The following is a 23,879-nucleotide window of genomic DNA, read 5'->3' as shown; positions in this document are numbered from 1 at the left end:
TTCATCCATATAAACACACACTTTTCTAAAGTGGGTCCGCAGAGATGACCAGAGTGTAAAAGGGGCTTGTGATCCCCAAAAGTTAGAAGTGATGCCACGGGTAAGAAGAAATGGCCCAGAGGTCGTTGGAACCCCAGAGTGTGCAGTCCTGGAAGCCGGTGAAGAAAGTGGACAACCAGGTCCAGCACTAGGGAAGGATGCAAGGTGACAGCTGAGGCTGGCCACCAAATCTAGCGCCTGGAAGTTAACCCTGGTAGAAGCCGTGGGGTAGCAGCCCAGTGGGCAAGTTCCAGACACTGAGAGGACAGGGGGCCCTGGCTACTCTCGTCCCGAGAGGCTTTACTGCAAAGGGGAGAAGAGCACAGGGCAACGGCTGCAGGAACACAGGGTATCAGAAGAGGGAATGTCTGATGATGGGTGGGCGTATCAGATCTGTATGCTGCTGAAAATAATCCAGTGGTGAGGGGAGAACTGATGATGCAGGAAATTAAATTCTCTGTTGCAGTAAAATCAAGTTCTGAGTCTGTACAGTATGTTGTGATATCAGAGGATCACAGACTACCAGAAGCTTCCAAGAAAATGTTACATTTTAACCCTAGGAAAGGTTCATGTTGTAAAAAACAGTTCTGGGAGTGCCTGGGTGGCTCAGTCGGTTAAACTTCTGCCTTGGGCTCAGATCATAATCTCAGGGTCCTGGGATGGAGCCCTGTTAGAGCTCTGCACTCAGCGGGGAGCCTGCTTCTCCCTCTCCCTGTGCCCCTCCCCCCGTGCCCCTCCCCTTTTGCCCCTCCTCCCCCTCTCAGGCACGCTTGCTCTGAGATAAAGTATTTTTAAAAGATTTTATTTATTTACTTGGGTGAGAGAGAGAGGGAGAGCATGAGCAGGGAGAGGGGCAGAAGGAGAGGAAGCAGCAGACTCCCCACTGAGCAAGGAGCCCGATGCAGGACTCAATCCCAGGACCCTGGGATCATGACCTGAGATCAAAGCAGATGCTTAACCGACTGAGCCACACAGGCACCCCTAAATAAAATCTTTAAAAAAAAAAAACAGTGCTGTTTTAAGAAGCACAGTTATGCTACTCAGCTAAAGAGATCAAATACAGCCAGCATCATTTTTTTTGTAAGAGTTCAAAGGGATCTACTTCAGAGATCATCTAGGCTAGGACTTCATAAACATAACCTAACCTTCTAAACATCTAAACATAATCAGAAAGTCCTCTGAAAATCTTACTGGAGGGGCGCCTGGGCGGCTCAGTTGTTGGGCGTCTGCCTTCGGCTCAGGTCATGATCCCAGGGTCCTGGGATCGAGCCCCGCATTGGGCTCCCTGCTTGGCGGGAAGCCTGCTTCTCCCTCTGCCTCTCCCCCTGCTTGTGTTCCCTCTCTCGCTGTGTCTCGCTCTGTCAAATAAATAAATAAAATCTTTAAAAAAAAAAAATCTTACTGGATCCTAGGAATCTGCTTGTTTAGAGCAGTGCTCCAGGGCATTCTGATGTCGGTGGGCCTCATGTCCCACCTTAAGAAACTCTCATCTAATCCGGCCCTGTTTCAGTTGAGGAAACGGGGGTCCACTGTTAGAGGTATCACAGCCGTGACCAAAAACCTTGGATTTCTGACTACTAATATACTATCCTTTCCCACATTTCTGTCTGGGCTTATAGATACAAATCAATGCTTTATTTTGGTAAATTAAACACATTCCCTAAGTTAAATTTCTAATCAACATGTATCTTCCCTTTTTTTTTTAAGTTTTATTTTTATTTAAGCAATCTCTACACCCAATGTGGGGCTCAAACTTACGACCCCAAGATCAAGAGTCACCACACTCTTCCGACTGAGCCAGCCAGGCGCCCTGACAGATACGTTCCTAAGATGGGAGGCAGGAGCAGGATGGAGATGGTACAGCTTTGGAGTCGGACAAACCTGGGATCCCTCTGGGCTCCATTACATACTGGCTATGCGACTTCAGGGAGGCGATTTTATGTTCTCAGCCTGAGTCTCCTCATCTATCAAGCCCTATCAAATGAGGTTATTTATAAGGACTAAATAAGCCATAATAGATAAACCATCACTATATTGCCTAGCATAAGCTTTTCTATACGCACACACACACACATCAATGCAGCAGTCCTTTCTAAACAGTATTGTATCTAATATAGCATTAAACATAAGCCGACATCTTCTGAAACACTGGGATATTGCAGAAGCCACACTCTACACTCAAGCGGGGGCTGCCAAATGTGTTCAGTTGGGCTCCTATGGTGTCTAGTATCAATGACATCATGACGTAACAATTTCACCATATGGACTATGTACGGTTTTGCTAAGAAAAACTACAGTTACTAACATATGCAAGATAAAGTTCTTACGCAACCTCAGGCAAAGTTGTTCTCCACTGCTACGTAAAAACTACCCCAAAGCATAGCGGCTTAAAACAATGGTCTGCTCTTTCTTGTAATTCTGTGGGTTAGCTTGGCTCAGCTGAACTGTCCTTGTTTCTCATGGGGTCAGGTGACACGATCCGGGTGACTGCACTCAGCTGGGAGTCAGCTGAGGCTTTAACAATCCAAGATGGTTCCAGTGAGATGACTGGCACCTGAGCTAAGTTGGCTTGCAATCACGGGGGGCTGGCTGGGCCTGTCTTCTGCATGTGGCTGTCCAGTTTTCCCAACACCATTTGTTAAGAGACTGTTTTCCATTGGATATTCTTTCCTGCTTTGTTGAAGATTAATTGACCATATAGTTGTGGGTTCATTTCTGGGTTCTGTATTCTGCTCCACTGATCTATGTGTCTATTTTTGTGCCAATATCATACTGTTTTGATCACTACAGCTTTGTAATATAACTTGAAATCTGGAATTGTGATGCCTCCAGCTTTGCTTTTCTTTTTCAAGGTTGCTTTGGCTATTCGGGGTCTTTTGTGATTCCATACAAATTTTAGGATTGTTTCTTCTAGCTCTGTAAAAAATGTGGTTGGTATTTTGATAGGGATTGCATTAAATGTGTAGATTGGTTCGGGTAGTATAGACATTTTAACAATATTTGTTCTTCTAATCCATGAGTATGGAATGTCTTTGCATTTCTTTAGGTCATCTTCAATTTTTTTTCATTAGTGTTTTATACTTTTCAGAGTATAGGTCGTTGGCTAGTTTTATTCCTAGATATCTTTGGCTAGTTTTATTCCTAGATATCTTCCTGTTTTGGGGGCACTTGTAAATAGGATTGATTCCTTAATTTCTCTCTCTGCTGCTTCGTTACTAGTGAGTAGAATTGCAAAAGTCTTCTGTACATTGCTTTTGTATCCTGTGGCTTCACTGAATTCGTGTATCAGTTCTACCAATTTTTTTAGTGGACTCTCGGTTTTCTATATAGAATATCGTGTCACCTGCAAACAGTGGAAGTTTCACTTCTTCCTTGACAATTTGGATACCTTTTATTTCTTTTTGTTCTCTGATTGCTGTGGGGAGATGGGTTAAATAGGTGATGGGGATTAAGCACTGCACTTGTGATGAGCACCAGGTGTTGTATGGAAGTGCTGAATCACTATATTGTACACCTGAAACTAATATTATACTGTATGTTAACTGACATTTAAGTAAAAACTTTAAAGAAAAAGAAGTCAACTTTTTAAATAAGCATTTACTCAATACAAAACATCTCATGGGTTGAACATAATTATATTCAATATATTTAAGAAACATGTCATTCAAAACAGGAGTGATAAAAAGCTTCCAGGACAAACAGAAGCTAAAAGAATTTGTGATCACCAAACCAGCCTTACAAGAAATATTGAAAGGGATCCTCTAAGCAAAGAGAGAGCCCAAAAGTAACATAGACCAGAAAGGAACAGACAATATAAAATAACAGTCACTTTATAGGTAATACAAAGGCACTAAATTCATATCTTTCAATAGTTACTCTGAATGTAAATGGGCTAAATGCCCCAGTCAAAAAACAGGGTATCAGACTGGATAAAAAAAAAGCAAGGCCCATTGATATACTGTCTGCAAGAGACTCATTTTAGACCCAAAGACACCTCCAGATTGAAAGTGAGGGGGTGGAAAACCATTTATCATGCTAATGGACATCAAAAGAAAGCTGGAGTGGCAATCCTTATATCAGACAAATTAGATTTTAAAGACTGTAATAAGAGATGAGGAAGGACATTATATCATAATTAAAGGGTCTATCCAACAAGATCTAACAATTGTTAGTATTTATGCCCCTAACGTGGGAGCATAAGCCAATTAATAACAATCAAAGAAACACATGGACAACAATACAATAATAGTAGGGGACTTTAACACTCCCCTCACTGCAATGGACAGATCATCAAAGCAGAAGATCAGCAAGGAAATAAGGGCTTTGAATGACACACTGGACCAGATGGACATCACAGATATATTCAGAACATTCCATCTTAAAAAAAAGGAAGACACATTCTTCTCGAGTGCACATGGAACATTCTCCAGAATAGATCAAATCCTGGGTCACAAATCAGGTCTCAACCGGTACCAAAAGATTGGGATCATTCCTGGCATATTTTCAGACCACAATGCTTTGAAACTGGAACTCAATCACAAGAGGAAATTTGGAAAGAATTCAAATACATGGAGGTTAAAGAGCATCCTACTAAAGAATGAATGGGTCAACCAGGAAATTAAAGAAGAATTAAAAAAATTCATGGAAACAAATGAAAATGAAAACACAACTGTTCAAAACCTTTGGGATGCAGCAAAGGCAGTCCTAAGACTATAGGACTATATACTACAAGCCTTTCTCAAGAAACAAGAAAGGTTGGGCAACCCTGTCGGAACCCCTCTCACTCTTGACAGCTTTTTCTGTATCTTCACTTAATAAATTTCTAACACTTATTCAAAAAAAAGAAAAAAAGAAAGAAAAAAAGAAACAAGGAAGGTTTTAAATACACAACCTAACCTTACACCTAAACGAAATGGAGAAACAACAGCAAACAAAGCCTAAACCCAGAAGGAGAACAGGATTAATAAAGATTGAGCAGAAGACAATGAGATAAAAACCAAAAGAACAAAACAGATCAACGAAACTAGGAGCTGGTGCTTTGAAAGAATTAAGATTGATAAACCCCTGGCCAGACTTACCAAAAAGAGAAAGGACCCAAATAAATAAAATCATGAATGAGGGCGCCTGGGTGGCTCAGTCGGTTAAGTGTCTGCCTTCGGCTCAGGTCATGATCCCAGGGTCCTGGGATCGAGCCTCGCATCGGGCTCCCTGCTCCGCGGGGAGCCTGCTTCTCCCTCTCCCACCTCCCCCTGCTTGTGTTACCTCTCTCACTGTGTCTCTCTCTGTCAAATAAATAAATAAAATCTTTAAAAAAAAAAAAAAAAATCATGAATGAAAGAGGAGAGATCACAACCAATACCAAAGAAATATAAACAATTATAAGAATATATTATGAGCAATTATATGCCAACAAATTAGGTGATCTGGAAGAAATGGATGCATTCCTAGAGATGTATAAACTACCAAAACTGAACCAGGAAAAATAGAAAACCTGAACAGACCCATAACCAGCAAGGAAATTAAAGCAGTAATCAAAAAAATCTCCCAACAAACAAGAGCCCAGGGCTAGCTGGCTTCCCAGGAGAATTCTACCAAACATTTAAAGAAGAATTAATATCTATTCTGAAGCTGCTTCAAAAAATAGAAATGGAAGGAAAACTTCCAAACTCATTCTGTAGGCTAGCATTACCTTGATCCTAAAGGCAGACAAAGACCCCACCAAAAAGGAGAATTACAGACCAATATCCCTGATGAACATGAATACCAAAATTCTCACCAAAATACTAGCCAATAGGATCCAACAGTACATTAAAAGGATTATTCACCACGACCAAGTGGGATTTATTCCTGGGCTGCAAATCAATCAATGTGATACACTACATTAATAAAAGAAAAGACAAGAACCATATGATCCTCTCAATAGATGCAGAAAAAAAGTATTTGACAAAGTACAGCATCCTTTCTTGATTAAAACTCTTCACAGTGTAGGCATAGAGGGTACATACCTCAATATCATAAAAGCCATCTACGAAAAACCCACAGCGAATATCATTCTCAATGGGGGAAAAATGAGAGCTTTTCCCATACAGTCAGGAACACGACAGGGATGTCCCCTATCACTACTGCTTTCAACATAGTATTAGAAGTCCTAGCTTCAGCAATCAGACAACAGAAAGAAATAAAAGGCATCCAAATAGACAAAGGGGAAGTCAAACTCTCACTCTCTGCAGATGACATGATACTTTATGTGGAAAGCCCAAAAGACTCCACCCAAAATTGCTAGAACTCATACAGGAATTCAGCAACATGGCAAGATAGAAAATCAATGCACAGAAATCAGTTGCATTTCTATACACCAACAATGAGACAGAAGAAAGAAAAATTAAGGAGTCGATCCCATTTACAAATGCACTCAAAACCATAAAATACCTAGGAATAAATCTAACCAAGGAGGCAAAAGATCTGTACTCAGAAAACTATAGAATACTCATGAAAGAAATTGAGGAGGACACAAAGAAATGGAAAACATTCCACACTCATGGATTGGAAGAAAAATATTGCTCTATAAAACCTGGGAATTAAGTTCCATACTTGGAGAATAGCTGCATACTTCCTGTTTCATCCATCTCCCGAATCTCCCCTTCAGCAACTTACCTTGAATAAAACTTTGTCAATGGTTTAAAAAAACAAAAAAAAAAGTCAATGCTACCTAGAGCAATCTACACATTCAATGCAATCCCTATCAAAATACCATCAACTTTTTTCACAGAACTGGAACAAATAATCTTAAAATTTGTATGGAACCAGAAAAGACTCTGAATAGCCAAAGGAATGTTGAAAAAAAAAAAAAAAACCCAAAGCTGGTGGCATCACAATTCCGGACTTTAAGCTCTCTTACAAAGCTGTAATCATCAAGAGAGTATGGTACTGGCACAAAAACAGACACATAGATCAATGGAACAGAATAGAGAGCCCAGAAATGGACCCTCAACTCTGGTCAACTAATCGACAAAGCAGGAAAGAACAGCCAACGAAAAAAGACAGTCTCTTCAACAAATAGTGTTGGGAAAATTGGACAGCCACATGCGGAAGAATGAAACTGGACCATTTCCTTACACCACACACAAAAATAGACTCAAAAAAATGGATGAAAGACCTAAATGTGAGACAGGAGTCCATCAAAATCCTAGAGAAGAACACAGGCAGCAACCTCTTTGACCTCAGCCGCAGAAATTTCTTGCTAGACACATTGCCAAAAGCAAGGGAAATGGGCAAAAATGAACTATTGGGATTTCATCAAGATAAAAAGCTTTTGCACAGCAAAGGAAACAATCGGCAAAACCAAAAGACAACTGACAGAATGGGAGAAGATATTTGCAAATGACATATCAGATAAAGGGCTAGTATCCAAAATCTTTAAATAACTTATCAAACTCAACACCCAGAGAACAAATAATCCAATCAAGAAATGAGCAGAAGACATGAACAGACATTTCTGCAAAGACATCCAAATCGCCAACAGACACATGAAAAAGTGCTCAACATCACTCAGCATCAGGGAAATACAAATCAAAACCTCAATGACGTACCACTTCACACCAGTCAGAATGGCTAAAATTAACAAGACAGGAAACGACAGATGTTGGTGAGGATGCGGAGAAAGGGAAACCCTCCTACACTGTTGGTGCGAATGCAAGCTGGGGCATCACTGTGGAAAACAGTATGGAGGTTCCTCAAAAAGTTGAAAATGGAGCTACCCTATGACCCAGCAATTGCCCTACTGGGTATTTACCCCAAAGATACAAATGTAGGGATCCGAAGGGGCACCTGCACCCCAATGTTTATAGCAGCAATGTCCACAATAGCCAAACGATGGAAAGAGCCAAGATGTCCATCGACAGATGAATGAATAAAGAAGATGTGGTATATATATACAATGGAATATTATGCAGCCATCAAAAGGAATGAGATCTTGCCATTGGCAACAACGTGGATGGAACTGGAGGGTGTTATGCTGAGCGAAATAAGTCAATCAGAGAAAGATATGTATCATATGACCTCACTGATATGAGGAATTTTTAATCTCAGGAAACAAACTGAGGGTTGCTGGAGTGGGGGTGGGGTCAGAGGGATGGGGTGGCTGGGTGATAGACACTGGGGAGGGTATGTGCTATGGTGAGTGCTGTGAACTGTGCAAGACTGTTGAATCTCAGATCTGTACCTCTGAAACAAATAATGCAATATATGTTAAGAAAAAAAAAAAAGAAGATCGCGGGAGGGGAAGAATGAAGGGGGGGAAATCGGAGGGGGAGACAAACCATGAGAGACGATGGACTCTGAAAAACAAACTGAGGGTTATAGAGGGGAGGGGGGTGGGAGGATGGGTTAGCCTGGTGATGGGTATTAAAGAGGGCACGTTCTGCATGGAGCACTGGGTGTTATGCACAAACATTGAATCATGGAACACTACATCAAAAACTAATGATGTAATGTATAGTGATTAACGTAACAATAAAAAATTTTTTAAAAAAGATGTGGTATATGTACATAATGGACTACTACGCAGCCATCAAAAAAATGAAATCTTGCCATTTGCAACGATGTGGATGGAACTAGAGGGTATTATGCTAAGCAAAATAAGTCAATCAGAGAAAGGCAATTATCATATGATCTCACTGATATGTGGAATTTAAGAAACAGAACAGAGGATCATAGCAGAAGAGAGGGAAAAATAAAACAAGCAGAAACCAGAGAGGGAGACAAACCATAAGAAACTCTTAATCTTAGGAAACGAACTGAGTAAAAAGAAATGAACTGAGGACTGCTGCAGGGGAGGGGTAAAGGGATGGGGTAACTGCGTGCTGGACATTAAGGAAGGCACGTGATGTAATGCCCACAAGGTATTATATAAGACTGATGAATCACAGGCCTGTACCTCTGAAACCAATAATACATTATGTGTTAATTAACTGAATTTAAATTTAAAAATGTTTATATATATATCTAAGAAACATACCCAGTTAAAAAAAAAAAAAAGGCAGTATATGAGCACCCCCACCATGGTATCTGCCATCTGGATTCATGTAGATCAAATCTACATAGTAGAGACGATCAAATCTTAACTGCTTCAAATCACAAATTAAGAAATCGGGGGGCGGGGGGTGGGCGCCTGTGTGGCTCAGTTGTTAAGCATCTGCCTTCAGTTCGGGTCGTGATCCCAGGGTCCTGGGATCGAGCCCCACATCAGGCTCCCTGCTCAGCGGGGAGCCTGCTTCTCCCTCTCCCTCTGCCCCTGCTTGTGTTCCCTCTCTCGCTGTGTCTCTCTGTGTCAAATAAATAAATAAAATCTTTAGGAAAAAAAAAGAAATCAGGAGGGGCAAAACAAAAGGTTATTATAAAAGAAGATTAAAGGTTATTATTTAAAACACTACACAGAAACTTCAAGAAATATGGTATCATTAATTTGTGAATTTTCCATCTTTAATATATTTTACTTGTGCATAAAAGTTTAAACACCAATGCTTTGAATGTTACAAGAGCAGCATCTATTGAGAAAGTAATATTCCACAACTCAACATTTTTGAGAGCCAAGTAGGTGTCAAGAATGATGCAAGGTGCTTTCATATTACAGGTATCTTGATTTGAACAGGATCATCTAGCACTATTACATTTACTAGCAAGCTGTGCTTCCAAGGAACAGAAATGGGCCCTCAACAAGGAACACTCCATGCCTCAGAGTAAGAGGAAGTGGCAATGAGCACCAGGCCCGATCAGAGCCATACAGATTAGTGACCGCCATGTGCATCTCCTTTTGGAACCAGAATGTCTACTGCAGGTTCTCCTTCCCTCTCATCCCTGTATCTTAGGTATGAGGAGGGCCAGGAACTGTTTACTTCACAGATCCGGACCAAGGAGCCCCTCCTGAATGCCTGAAAATGCATCCAAGGAGCCTCATCGGCACCTGGAACTAATTTAGATGGCAACCCCCTGGATTTCAAGGTAAGACTCTTGGAGGTGAGAGGAGCCAACTTTGCGTGGGGAAGAGCTGTGAATAACTGTGACAGCTGGTGAACCGTGGCAGATTACTTCCACAGATGACTCCCAGTCCACATGCCCTTTGGTAATGTGATTTTGCCACTTGTCCCATCAACAGGTAAAACCTATTTCCCCTCCTCTTGAATCTAGGCTCACCCAGTGACCTGCTTTTACCAACAGAGTGAAGCCTGAGCCTTAAGAGGCCCCACAGTCCCCATTTCCACCCTCCTGGAAAACAGACACTGTATGAAGAACCTCATGCTAGACTATGGTGAAGGGCCATGGGAAGAGAGAGACTGACCCATCTAGAGGAGTTCAAGCTCTGTGTCGGGTATAGAGATTACTTACATACATGAACTTTAAAAAAAATATATTGTTTTATGCCTCCTGAAAGGATGTGCAGCACAAAAAGAACCCTGGTTCTACAGTGTATTCAACAAAGAAATATAAATGTAGCTGAATTGTACAGAATGAGCAGATTGGTGAAAGAGGTGGTACTTTTGTCCTACCAGAGGCAGCCAACAGGTCCTATGTGTAAATACTTATGAAAATAAAGTAGCGCAGCAGAAACAGTATTACTGAAAATAAAACATAAAACTACAACATTTTAATTTTTTTCCCTTAATTTTATTTATTTGAGAGAGAGAAAGAGCACAAGCAAGGTGAGGGACAGGGGGAGCAACAGACTTCCTGCCAACCAGGGAGCCCAACGTGGGACTCAATCCAGGACCCTGGGATCATGACCCGAGCTAAACGCAGATGCTTAACCGACTGAGCCATCTAGGTGCCCAAAACTATAACATTTTAAATAAAACATTATGGTTTAAACAAATAGAAAGTATTATGGTGCTTTTCCTGAAGTACATTACAGAGATCACTTTTACATTATCTCCTTTAATTTTCTATGAGGACAGCACACAAATAGATCTTATGTTTACTGGCAAATAAATGCTATTAATGTTAAACATCTCACGTATACAAAGCTGAACTAAAGCCCAAGGTGTTGTCAAGTGTTGAATTTATTGTTTTTATTTTAATTTTTAAAAAGATTTTATTTATTTGACAGAGAGAGAGACAGCGAGAGAGGGAACACAGCAGAGGGAGTGGGAGAGGGAGAAGCAGGCTTCCCGCCGAGCAGGGAGCCCGTGGGGCTCAATCCCAGGACCCTGGGATCATGACCTGAGCCGAAGGCAGATGCTTAACCAACTGAGCCACCCAGGTGCCCCAAATTCCAGACAATTTAGAACAATAGTTTATATACCTATCTAAATGTATACAAACAACTAGGTTTCGCATGTGAGCAATTGTTCCTAGAAACTCACATTTATGAAATAGGTTTTAATTTAAGAACTAGTGAAATTTGTGAGGCATCTGAGCGGCTCTGTTGGTTGAGCTTCTGACTCTTGATATCGGCTCAGGTCATGATTTCAGGGTCCTGAGATCGAGCCCCGCGTCGGGCTTGGCACTCAGTGGGGAGTCTGCCCAAGATTCTCTCTCTCCCCCTGCCCCTCCCCCCGCCCACACACATGCTAATAAATAAATAAATCTTTAAAAAAAAAAAAGAGAAAGAAGGGCACCTGGGTGGCTCAGTTGTTAAGCATCTGCCTTCAGCTCAGTCATGATCCCGGGGTCCTGGGATCGAGCCCCGCATCGGGCTCCCTGCTCCGCGGGAAGCCTGCTTCTCCCTCTCCCACTCGCCCTGCTTGTGTTCCTTCTCTCACTGTGTCTCTCTCTGTCAAATAAATAAATAAAATCTTAAAAAAAAAAAAAGAGAGAGAGAGTCCCACATCAGGCTCCTTGCTCAGCAGAGAGCCTGCTTCTCCCTCTGCCTGCCAGTCCCCCTGCTTGTGCTCTCTCTCTCTGAAAAATAAAATCTTTAAAAAATAATAAAAAAAAAAAATTAAAAGATTTTTAAAAAGAACTAGTGAAATTTGTAATTCTAGTGAAATGAAAGTATGACATTTGTGAAATAGTCCTGGTTTGCCTTAAAGGAATAAAATGGGGGGAGGGGATGTGGAAACAGAATAAGGAAGAACTGTTTTTCTTTTTAAATTTTTTTTGGAAGATCTATTTTTCAAATATGTGGTTTAAATGAAAAAATAATCCTAGAGGCAGCAATCAGACAAGAGAAAAAAAATAAAAGCCATCCAAATTGGTAAGAAAAGTAAAACTGTCACTATTTGCAGATGACATGATACTATATATAGAAAACCCTAAAGACTCCACCAAAAAAACTATCAGAATAAATGAATTCAGTAAAGCTGCAGGATAAAAAATTAATATACAGAAATGTCTTATGTTTCTATACACTAATAATGAAGTAGCAGAGAGAGAAATCAAGAAAACAATCCCACATAAAATTGCATCAAAAAGACTAAAATACCTAGGAATAAATTTAACCAAGGAGTGAAAGACCTATACTCTGAAAACTGTAAGACACTGATGAAAGAAACTTAAGAGGATGCAAACAAATGGAAAGATACTCCATGCTCATGAATTGGAAGAACACATTAAAATGTCCATTTTACTACCCAAAGCAGTTGACAGATTCAATGCAATCACTATCAAAGTAGCAACACAACTAGAACAAATAATCCTAAAATTTAAATGGAACCACAAAAGACCCAGAATAGTCAAAGCAATCTTTTTTTTTTTTTTTTTTTTTTTTTTTTAAAGATTTTATTTATTTATTTGACAGAGAGAGACACAGCGAGAGAGGGAACACAAGCGGGGGAGTGGGAGAGGGAGAAGCAGGCTTCCCGCGAAGCAGAGAGCCCGATGTGGGGCTCGATCCCAGGACGCTGGGATCATGACCTGAGCCGAAGGCAGACGCTTAACGACTGAGCCACCCAGGCGCCCCAATAGTCAAAGCAATCTTGAGAAAGGAGAACAAAACTGGAGGTATCACAATCCCAAATTTTAAGCTATACCACAAAGCTGAACTAATCAAGACAGTAAGATATTGGCACAAAACAGACGCATAAATCAGTGGAACAGAACAGAGAGCCGGGGTGGGGGTGGGGGGGGAAGGAAACCCCAGTGATCAATCTATGACAAAGGAGACAAGAATATACAATGGGGAGATAGCAGTCTTCTCAACAAACAATGTTAAGAAAACTGGACAGCAGGGCGCCTGGGTGGCTCAGTTGTTAAGCGTCTGCCTTCGGCTCAGGTCATGATCCCAGGGTCCTGGGATCGAGCCCTGCATCAGGCTCCCTGCTCCGCGGGAAGCCTGCTTCTCCCTCTCCCACTCCCCCTGCTTGTGTTCCCTCTCTTGCTGTGTCTCTCTCTGTCAAATAAATAAATAAAATCTTAAAAAAAAAAAAAAAGAAAACTGGACAGCTACATGCAAGAGTGAAACTGGGTCACTTTCTTAGACCATGTACAAAAATGAATTCAAAATGGATTAAAGACCTAAATGTAAAGCCTGAAACCATTAAACTCCTAAAAGAAACATAGGCAGTAATCTGTTTAATAGCATTTTTCTGGATATGACTCCTGAGGCAAGGGAAACAAAAGCAAAAATAAACTATTGGGACTACACCAAACTAAGAAGTTTTTGCAAAGGAAGGAACCCATCAACAAAACAACAATGCGGGCACCTGGCTGGCTCCAGTGGTGGAGCATGCAACTCTTGATCTCGATGTTGAGAGTTCGAGCCCGATGTTGGGTGTAGAGATGAAGGGAAGGGGAGGGAAGGGGAAGGGAGGGAAAGGGAAGAAGGGAAGGGAAGAAAGAAAGGGAAGGGAAGAAAGAAGGGGAAGGGAAGACAGAAGGAAGGGAAGAAGGAAGGAAAGAAGGAAGGAAAGAAAGAAGGAAAGAAGGAAGGAAAGAAAGAAAAAGAAAGAAAGAGAAAGAAAGAAAAGGAAAGGCTACCTACTGAATGGGAGAAGATATTTGCAAATGACATATCCACAAAGGAGTTATTATCCAAAATACATAAAAAAACATACGACTCAATACCAAAAAACCCCAAATAATCCAACTAAAAACTGGGCAGAAGATTTGAATAGACATTTTCTAAAGCAGACCTACAAATGGCCAACAGACACATGAGAAGATACTGAGCATCACTATCAGGGGAATGCAAATCAAAACCACAAGAGGCGCGCGCCTGGGTGGCTCAGTCTGTAGAGCATGCGACTCTTGATCTTGGGGTTTTAAGTTTGAGCCCCACGTTGGGTGTAGAGATTACTTAAAAATAAAATCTTAGGGGCGCCTGGGTGGTGCAGTCAGTTGAGCATCCTACTCTTGGTTTCAGTTCAGGTCATGATCTTGTGGTTGTAAGTTCAAGTCCCACACTGGGTGAAGAGATTACTTAAAAATAAAAATCTTAAAAAAAATTGGGGTGCCTGAGTGGCTCAGTCGTTAAGCATCTGCCTTCGGCTCAGGTCATGATCCCAGGGTCCTGGGATCGAGCCCTGCATCGGGCTCCCTGCTCAGCAGGGATTCCGCTCCCTCTCCCACTCCCCCTGCTTGTGTTCCCTCTCTCGCTGTGTCTCTCTCTGTCAAATAAATAAAATCTTTAAAAAAAAAAAAAAAAATCTTAAAAAAAATTAAAACAAGGGGCACCTGGGTGGCTCAGTCAGTTAAGCATCTGCCTTCAGCTCGGGTCATGATCTCAGGGTCCTGGGATGGAGCCCCACATCTGACTCCCTGCTCAGCAGGAAGCCTGCTTCTCCCTCTCCCTCTGCCCCTCCCCCCCTCATGTTCTCTCTCAATAAAATGAAATCTTTAAAAATACATACATACATATATACAAAAACAATGAGATACCAGTCAGAATAGCTACTATCAAGAAGACAACAGATAAGTGTTAGCAAGGATGTGGGGAAAAGGGAACCCTTGTGCACTGTTTGTTGGTAGGTATGTAAATTGGTGCAGCCGCTATGGGAAACAGTATGGAGGGTCCACAAAAAATTAAAAATAGAAATATCATACAATCCAGCCATTCCACTACTGGGTATTTAACCAAAGAAAACAAAAACACTAATTCAAAAACATATGCATCCCTATGTTTTTGCAGCATTACTTACAATAACCAAGATACAGATGTAACCTAAGTGTCCATCCACAGATGAATGGATCAAGATGTGGTATAGACATACAAATACACAATGGAATATTTACTCAGCCATAAAAAAGAATGAAATCTTGCCATTCACGACAACAGGAATACACTACATGTTCATGACAACAATATCCTAAAGAGTATTATGTAAGATGAAATATGTCAGAGAAAGACAAATACCATATGATTTCACTTATATGCGGAATCTAAAAAACAAATGAATAAACAAACAAAAGCAGGATCAGACTCCTAAATTTAGAGAACTGGTGGTTACCAGAGTGGGGAGGCACGTGGGGATAAGCATAACAGGTGAAGGGGATTAAGAGGTACAGACTTCCAGTTAAAAATAGGTCATGGGGGGGTGGGGCGGCACCTGGGTGGCTCAGTCAGTTAGGCGGCTGACTCTTGATTTTGGCTCAGGTCATGATCTCAGGCTCCTGGGATCGAGCCCCATGTCAGGCTCCGCACTCAGTGGGGAGTCTGCTTAAGGATTCTCTCCCCCTCTGCCCACCCCCACCCTAAAATAAATAAATCTTTAAAAAAAATAAGTCATGGGGATGAAAACTACAGTGCAAGGAATATAGTCAACACTACTGTAGTAACATTGTATGTGGACAGATGGGACTACACTTAGTGTGGTGAGCATTGTACAATGCATAGAATTGTCAAACCACAATGTTGTACACCTGAAACTAATATAATATTGTATGTCAACTATACGGCAACAAAAAATAAATGAAAAAGTTTGAGCACATAAGTTTAAACACTAGCACAGTTCTAATAAATGAGAAAACACAATGCAAAACAAGTGCCATGGTTTTCACTTTTTGTTCTGAATTTACACTTTTTAAACAGTGGTAATGAACATTCAAGAAGAGATCTTTATTACTGTTTAGTTTGACTGCAGGCAGATCAAAGGAGTTAGAATGGTATGTATTAGGTAGCTGCAAAGTAGATGCTGTGCCCTTTATAGATCAAAGGATAACATCAAAGATCAGTCTCCTCTGGAACATTCCTGGAGGGTTTCTCAGAAAACAAAACAGACCAACAAATACTGAAAAATACCAAGTGAGTGAGCGCCCACCAATAACAATAAATCTCCAAAAATAAACTAATAATTTACATAGACTCCACTGAGATTCTAGAGGAATACTGAGATGGTATATCCAAACACTGAAATTCTGAGCCCTGTTCAAAGAGAAAAAAATTGGGGGAGGGGAGGGAGTGGGAGGAGGAGAGTCTACACATTTTTCTCTTGTAAGCATTCAGCTTGTTCTGGGTCCATACTCCTTCTGCCCAACAATTACAGATGCTCTAAATGAAATCAACATCCTGACCATGGCCCTTGGGGGAATGGAAGACTGTCATGAAGCCCTGTCGAGATTCAGTCTGCACTATTATCTCTCCAACAGGTTCGCCAGCTAAAATTCAGGAAATTCAACAGCCAATCATTTTTTAGTATAAGTATGTCCCATACATGTCTCATACTAAAAAATGATTGGCCGTTGATCTAAAAATCCAAATTTCACTATGCATTTAGTATTTTTAGTTCTTGAATCTGGCAATATTACTCAAAGGCAAGGGTCCTCCACAGATCCAAAACTCCCCATAGTAAGCATTTTTCTTGTTGGGGCTTTAGATGCTACATCCTGGGAAGAGCTGGGTCTCGGGGGAGATTGCAATAAATCTTGTTGATCTTCATATGTTATTTTGCCGCCGACAAAATTAGACATGTTTACAGCCTTTTAGGCAGGCTTGCATAACTTCCATTTCACTCGATGTACAGTGCTTTACGTGAGAACTGACGTGGTAAACTAATTTTCCCAACGGAAAAACAGCCCAGTTTTTTTGTAGACTGACCCTGAGTGACACGATTTTTATTTTGACCTGATTTATGGGAGTCTTCCAAGAATGCAATGCCTCTCTTCTTCATCTTTTGCAGAAATGTGCCCTGCCTGCAAACTATCCGTACACAGTGACTTTTTAAAAAAAATTCTTTTAACACTTTACACCATACCAGGGGAATAATTTATACTAATCCATAAATGCTAATTCAAGAACCTCAAAATACTTTACACCACTATTATGACACACACAGGATGAGCAAATCAAGATTCAATTTTTTAAGTTATCCAGTATTGTGCACAAAGTCTAGAATAGTGTGTTTCCTCTGATGTCAAGTATGCCATTCACTGGTGCCAAAGAAAAGTCCTTTTTTTTTTTTTTTTAAAGATTTTATTTATTTATTTGACAGACAGAGACACAGTGAGAAAGGGAACACAAGCAGGGGGAGTGGAAGGGGGAGAAGCAAGCTTCCCGTGGAGCAGGGAGCCCAGTGCGGGGCTCGATCCCAGGACCCCGGGATCATGACCTGAACCGAAGGCAGACACTTACCAACTGAGCCACCCAGGCGCCCCTCTTTTTTTTTAAGTTAGTTATTTTAAATAGGCTCCACACTCAGCATGAAGCCCAACACAGGGCTTTAATTCACAACCCTGAGATCAAGACCTGAGCAGAGATCAACAGTTGGACGCTTAATCGACTGGGCCACCCAGGCACCCCTTTAAAGATTTTAAAGTACTCTCTACACCCCATGTGGGGCTCAAACTTACAACCCCAAGATCAAGAGTCACATATTCTACTGACTGAGCCAGCCAGGTACCCCAACAAGTCACATTTTAAGATTTCTTAAAAAAAAAAAAAAGGGGGGCGTCGCCTGGGTGGCTCAGTCGGTTAAGCATCTGCCTTCAGCTCAGGTCATGATCTCAGGGTCTTGGGATCGAGAACCACATTGGGCTTTCTCCCTCTCCCTCTGCCACGTCCCTACCACCTTGCCCTGCTTGTGTGTGCGTGTTCTCGCTCTCTCAAATAAATAAAATAAAATCTTAAGAAAAAAAAAAAAAGAGGGGCGTCTGGGTGGCTCAGTTGGTTAAGCGTCTGCCTTCCACTCAGGTCATGACCTGGGATCAAGCCCTGTATCTGGCTCCCTGGCTCAGCGGGGAGCCTGCTTTTCCTTCTCCCTCTGTGCTCTAATAAATAAAATTTTTTTTTTAAAGATTTTATTTATTCATTTCAGACACAGACATAGAGAGAGAGCATGAGCAGGGGGAGAGGCAGAGGGAGAGGCAGAGGGAGAGCCCCGATGTGGGGCTCCATCCCAGGACGCTGGGACCATGACCCGAGCCGAAGGCAGACGCTTAACCATCTGAGCCACCCAGGCGCCCCTCTAATAAATAAAATCTTAAAAAAAAAAAAAGTTTCTTGCTCACCAGAAAAATAAGATAACTGCTTAGAAAGAGAACATTTTAAATAAAACCTGAGCAGCGGAATACTGGCCCACACAGTTCTGTTTAGAGTATACTCTCTAGTTTAGGTTGAAAGAAAAAAAACTGGGAATCACTCTGCTATCTAGAGGCAAGGTGGAAAGAACTTCAAGGTTAATCACCTTAACTGAACCTCTCTACTCCCCCCAAAAAAACAACAGATGGAGAACAGAAGCACCTGGGAGCATGGTTCATAGCCATAAATTCTGGGATAAACCTGTAAACTGTGTCAAAATATTAATTATGGGTAATAGCTCAGGAGATTGCCATACTTACCTCAGGTCATATAAGAGATCGGATTAAAACTAAAGAGTGACATGAAATGACCACCACCCAAGTAGTTGGTGTGACACTGTCAGAAGAGGATTAGGGAGTGGACCAGATCACCTCCTAAGGCCACCTCCAAACATGGGTTTTGACAGGGAAGAAGTGTGCATGATATATTAGGAAGAGATCTCAATGAACCTAGTAACAAATACATGTAATCTGTAATCTGTTTTGTCTAATGCAGAGATTCCAAGATACTGATATAATCTCTATTAGTTATGTTCTAATTATACCAATATAAGCATTAACAACTATAAAGGTGAATCCTTTAGTCTAGATCAGTGGTTCTCCACCACATCAGACCCAATGCTCCCTTTATTGCCTCATAAATGTACTGAAATGGAATTCATATTTAACATTACCTACCCATATAGGACTTAAAATTAACAAAAGGCTCATTTCAGTGAAATGAAATAACAGCAGTTTGTAACAGGAGAACACGTATTTCAGTCGGTAAATGCTCAGGCATGACCACACTAGAAGACGTGATGAAATAAGGAAATGCTATTCCAAGGGCAAGAATCCAAACACTGAGTCCCTGTCCCTGAACTGAGGCCTCCCATCAGCACTTCAGGGCAAATCCTGAAGATCTGTCAGGACCAAGACAACTCTTGATTTTTACACTAAGAACAACAAGAGTGAAAACATCACTCCATCTAGAGCCCATTAAGGTCCATGCAATCATGAATGATGTGGGCAAGCTTTTAAGAGGGAACTGTGCTGGGCAGGCTCTTCAGGAAAAGTTCCTTCACTGGAAAGTTTATGAGGTCATGGTTCAGGTAGGGGAGGGATCAACAGGCCAGGATAAGAAATTTCTATTTCCACACCTCCCTAAACCTATCTTCTATGAACTCTTGACACATTCTGAGCTGGCCTCATTCCATGTCTGCCATCTATCTGCCTCTACAAACATGTTGATTCTTCTTCTATCCTGATTCTCTAAAATTACAGAATGGTAGGCTGGGGAATGTATTTTGCTATTATCTAATTTTGATCCCCATTTTAGAGGTTAGTAAATTTAGTCTCATTCGGGGTCATGAGGATTGTTAAGAGCAGAGTTAGAGGCCTCCTGACTTCCAGGCCAGAACTGCGTTCATTGTGCCACACTTAAGGAAAAATAAGCTTGATGTTAAAAGATCTTTTTGAGGGGCGCCTGGGTGGCTCAGTCGTTAAGCGTCTGCCTTCGGCTCAGGTCATGGTCCCAGGGTCCTGGGATCGAGCCCCGCGTCGGGCTCCCTGCTCTGCAGGAAGCCTGCTTCTCCCTCTCCCACTCCCCCTGCTTGTGTTCCCTCTCTGGCTGTGTCTCTCTCTCTGTCAAATAAATAAAATCTTTAAAAAAAAAAAAAAAAAGATCTTTTTGAGGGGCGCCTGGGTGGCTCAGTCAGTTAAGCCTCTGCCTTGGGCTCAGGTCATGATTCCAGGGTCCTGGGATCGAGTCCTGCATTGGACTCCCTGCTCAGCGGGGAGTCTGCTTCTCCTTCTCCCTCTGCCCTCCCCCCAGCTCTCTCTCTCTCTCAAATAACTAAAAAAATAAGATCTTTCTGAGAAACTGAAACCTACGAAGGAAAACAAACAACAAAAATTTAAAAGATTCTGTCTGAAAGCATCCCACCATCTTTTTCAAAGCTTCATGAAGTTTCTCTGAAATCAAGCAGTTAAAAATATTAGTAGACATGCAATATAAAGTGTAACTCTTTCCATGATAAGAGCTTTTTTTAATGGTGGCTTAGCATTCCACTATTCGGATGTTCTGTATTTTGTTTAATCAACTGCTTCTTATTGGATATCTAAGCTATTTCTTTTTATTATTCACTTAGTGGATTGTAAATTGTTAATGAATCAATGAGAAATGTTTATATTTATCCAATTAAAAAAAGCGGTCAAAAAAAAAAAACACAAAGAAGGAAAAAGCAAGCAACATTACTTGTGAAGAGCCAGAGTTTTAAAAACTAAGGAAAAAAACTGCAAATTGTTTTTTTTAATACATCAAATTCTACATTATAACTATGCCCAATGCCAAACATTTCTTCTTCTCCATCCCCCTTTATTCAACTATTGAATATTACCCCAAATAACCACGCAAATTCATAATGAAAAATTACCTGCATTTAAAATACACAGTCCCCTCGTGGCTTCCATCATGCTTTCCTCTCTCGGGATTGTCCCATTCTACTCCTAACCAGAGTCCTAGCAGAATAAGAAAAACCAAATGAGGAATAAGTGAGGACAGAGATAATTAATGCTCCTTTTTGGTGCAAGCAAATACAGTGGCAATGGAAACCCTGTCACACAGACACCGTGGGGGGCGAAAAATATCTTTTGAAAAAGAGCAAGTTAACCTTGGACTCGGGACTGCAATCAACAAATACGATAGCATGTTTGGTTCAAAAGCCAACAAAAACTACAACTGCAGGAAACAATAGCTAAAATTTATTGAGCACTTACTGAATACCAGAAAGTTTCTTTGCAATATCTCATATTAGCCTCACAACAGACATTTCATCTACGTAAAGCAGATAGTGTTACCTTCTTTTTTTTTTTTAACCAATTCCTGTACTAAAATGCAAGTTTTTGGAGTCCTAGTCTACTAATCTGCTTTTCATAAAATAAAAATCTATATATAAACAGTATCTTTTATTCACCATAGGTAAAATAACTTGCTCAAAGTCACACAACTTCAAACCCAGGTCATTCTAATTCCAGAAGGCCAGGCTTACCCATCACATTTTGCTATGACTCATACCTTATATTTCTATACCACCTCAGTTTCCAGAGCATTTTCTTTACCTTTCCTCCTCCCTTCCACTCTATATTCAGCACCGTGCTAGGCGCAAAGGAAAGCCAGAGAGGTTCACTTCTGGATCAACCCTCCTGATGAAAACTAGAAAAGCTAGATAAACTGTTTTTGAAAATCATTTCACATCAATTATGATGGCAAAAGTCACAAAACAAAAGAAAACAAAATAACAAGTGCTGGTGAGGATGTGGAAAAATTAGAACCCTTGTGCACTGCTGATGGGAACATAAAATGCTGCAGCCACTATGGAAAACAGGAGAATTAGATAATTCCTCAAAAAGCTAAACACAGAATTTCCAAATGATCTAGCTATTCTACTTCTGGGCATATACCTAAAAGAACTGAAAGCAGGGACTCAGATACCTGCATATTTATGTTTATAGCAGCATTATACACAACAGCCAAAAGGTGGAAGCAACCCAAGTGTCCATTAATGATGCATGGACAAACAAAATGTGGTGTATCCAGCCTTTAAAAGGAATGAAATTCTGAGACATGCTACAGCATGGTCGAACTTTGAAGATACTATGCTAAAATGACATAAGCCAAACACAAAAAAGACAAGATAGGATTCCACATATATCAGACACCTAGAGCAGTCAAATTCATAGAGACAGAAAGTAAAATGGGGGTTGTCAGGGGCTGAGGGGAGAAGAGAATGGGGAGTTACTATTTAATAGGTACAGAGTTCCAGTTTCGTAAAATGGAGAGCTCCAGATACACGGTGGTAAACGCTGCACAATAATGTTAATGTGCTTAATACCACTGAACTCTACACTGAAAAATGGTTAAAATGGTCAATTAAGTTATGCATATTTACTACAATTTTAAAAATATGTGTACATCCCAGAGAGCTACTAAGGCAGTGAGGAATTACAAGGCCAACATGTGGGAGAAGAGGGAAACAGAAAGAGTTGAATAAGCATTTAGAGCAATCTTTTCTCCTGAGGCATCTGATAATTCTAATATAAGAAGCTAAAAAGCTGAACAGAGCTTTGGACAGATGCCAGGGGCTAAGAAATCAATACTGAAAATCACAGTCCCCCAAGGAAGGTGAAAGCTGCTGAGAAACTCTAGGATTTGTACTGGGCTCAAAATGTCTTCTTTCTAAGAGTAAGGAGGAACCAGTGCTAAATAAACTAACCATTGTAGGGATTAAAGGCCAACTTCAAGTAATCTCATTCTCAGATAAGTTTAAAGTGATCTAGGATTGCTACTGACCCTAGCTATCTGCCAGAATAAATTTCAGTCCTCTCTGGAGGAAGAGAACACTATTAAAAAGCTCAAATTATCATTTTTCATCATCACATCTGGCACTCTAACAAATATATCCAAGCATAGAGAAAGACAAAGACTCTGTGACTGAGAACCAAGGAAAACAACAGCCAACATAAACAGATTCATCAGGCATCTGCATAATGGAGTTTTAACTTTAATATTTTCAGGAAAATAAAAGATGAGCTTGGAATTTCAGCAGAAAATTTTAAAAATGTATTTTTTCAAACCCTAAATAAAAACTCTGGAACTGAGGGGCGCCTGGGTGGCTCAGTCGTTAAGTGGCTGCCTTTGGCTCAGGTCATGATCCCAGGGTCCTAGGATCAAGCCCCGTATTGGGCTCCCTGCTCGGCGGAGAGCCTGCTTCTCCCTCTCCCTCTGTCTGCTGCTCTGCCTACTTGTGCTCTCTCTCTCTGTGTTAAACAAATAAATTAAAAAAAAAAAACTTTAATAAAAAAAAAAATTAAAAAAACCCTCTGGAACTGAAAAACACAATTCAAAGGGATACATCCAAAGGGATACATGTATCCTTATTGTTTATAGCAGCATTTTTTACAATAGCCAAGATACAGAAGCAGCCCAAGTATCCACACATGAATGAATGGATAAAGAAGATGTGGTACATATAGACAATGGAATATTACTCAGCCATAAAAGAGAACAAAATCTTACTATTTGCAATGGCATGGATGAAGCCAGAGAATATAACGCTAAGCAAAATAAGTCAGAGAAAGACAAATACCACATTTCACTCATATGTGGAATTTAAGAAACAAAACAAGCAAAGAGGAAAAAAAAGAGAGACAAATCAAGAAACAGACTCTTAATTATAGACAACAAACTGATGGTTACCAGAGGAGAGGTGGGTGGGGGGTGGGTGAAATAGCTGAAGAGGATTAAGGAGCGCACTTGTCATGATGAGCACTGGGTGATGTATGGAATTGTGAATTACTATACTGTACACTGGAAACTAATACAACACCGTATGTTAACAGAAATTAAAATAAAAACC

The 23,879-nt window shown here is 40.8% G+C and overlaps 1 protein-coding gene across 5 annotated transcripts in view; it reads right to left on the bottom strand.

Annotated features, from left to right (window-relative positions):
• Positions 1 to 23,879, bottom strand: part of TBCE (tubulin folding cofactor E) — a 76,953-nt gene that overhangs the window by 21,905 nt on the left and 31,169 nt on the right. For all 5 annotated transcript variants that reach the window (XR_013449769.1, XM_036109739.2, XM_078077728.1 and 2 more), the window contains exon 3: positions 20,898 to 20,982. Coding sequence is in view for 4 of the 5 variants with exons in the window: in XM_036109739.2 (XP_035965632.2) it covers positions 20,898 to 20,982 (85 nt within the window). In the remaining variant the exon portion in view is untranslated. The remainder of the gene's footprint in view (positions 1 to 20,897; positions 20,983 to 23,879) is intronic.

This window comes from Halichoerus grypus, chromosome 7 (genome assembly GCF_964656455.1).
Source record: "Halichoerus grypus chromosome 7, mHalGry1.hap1.1, whole genome shotgun sequence".
In the NCBI taxonomy this organism is placed as follows: domain Eukaryota; kingdom Metazoa; phylum Chordata; class Mammalia; order Carnivora; family Phocidae; genus Halichoerus; species Halichoerus grypus.
The sequence above is the reverse complement of the archived record's forward strand: the minus strand, read 5'-3'. Positions and strand labels throughout refer to the sequence as shown.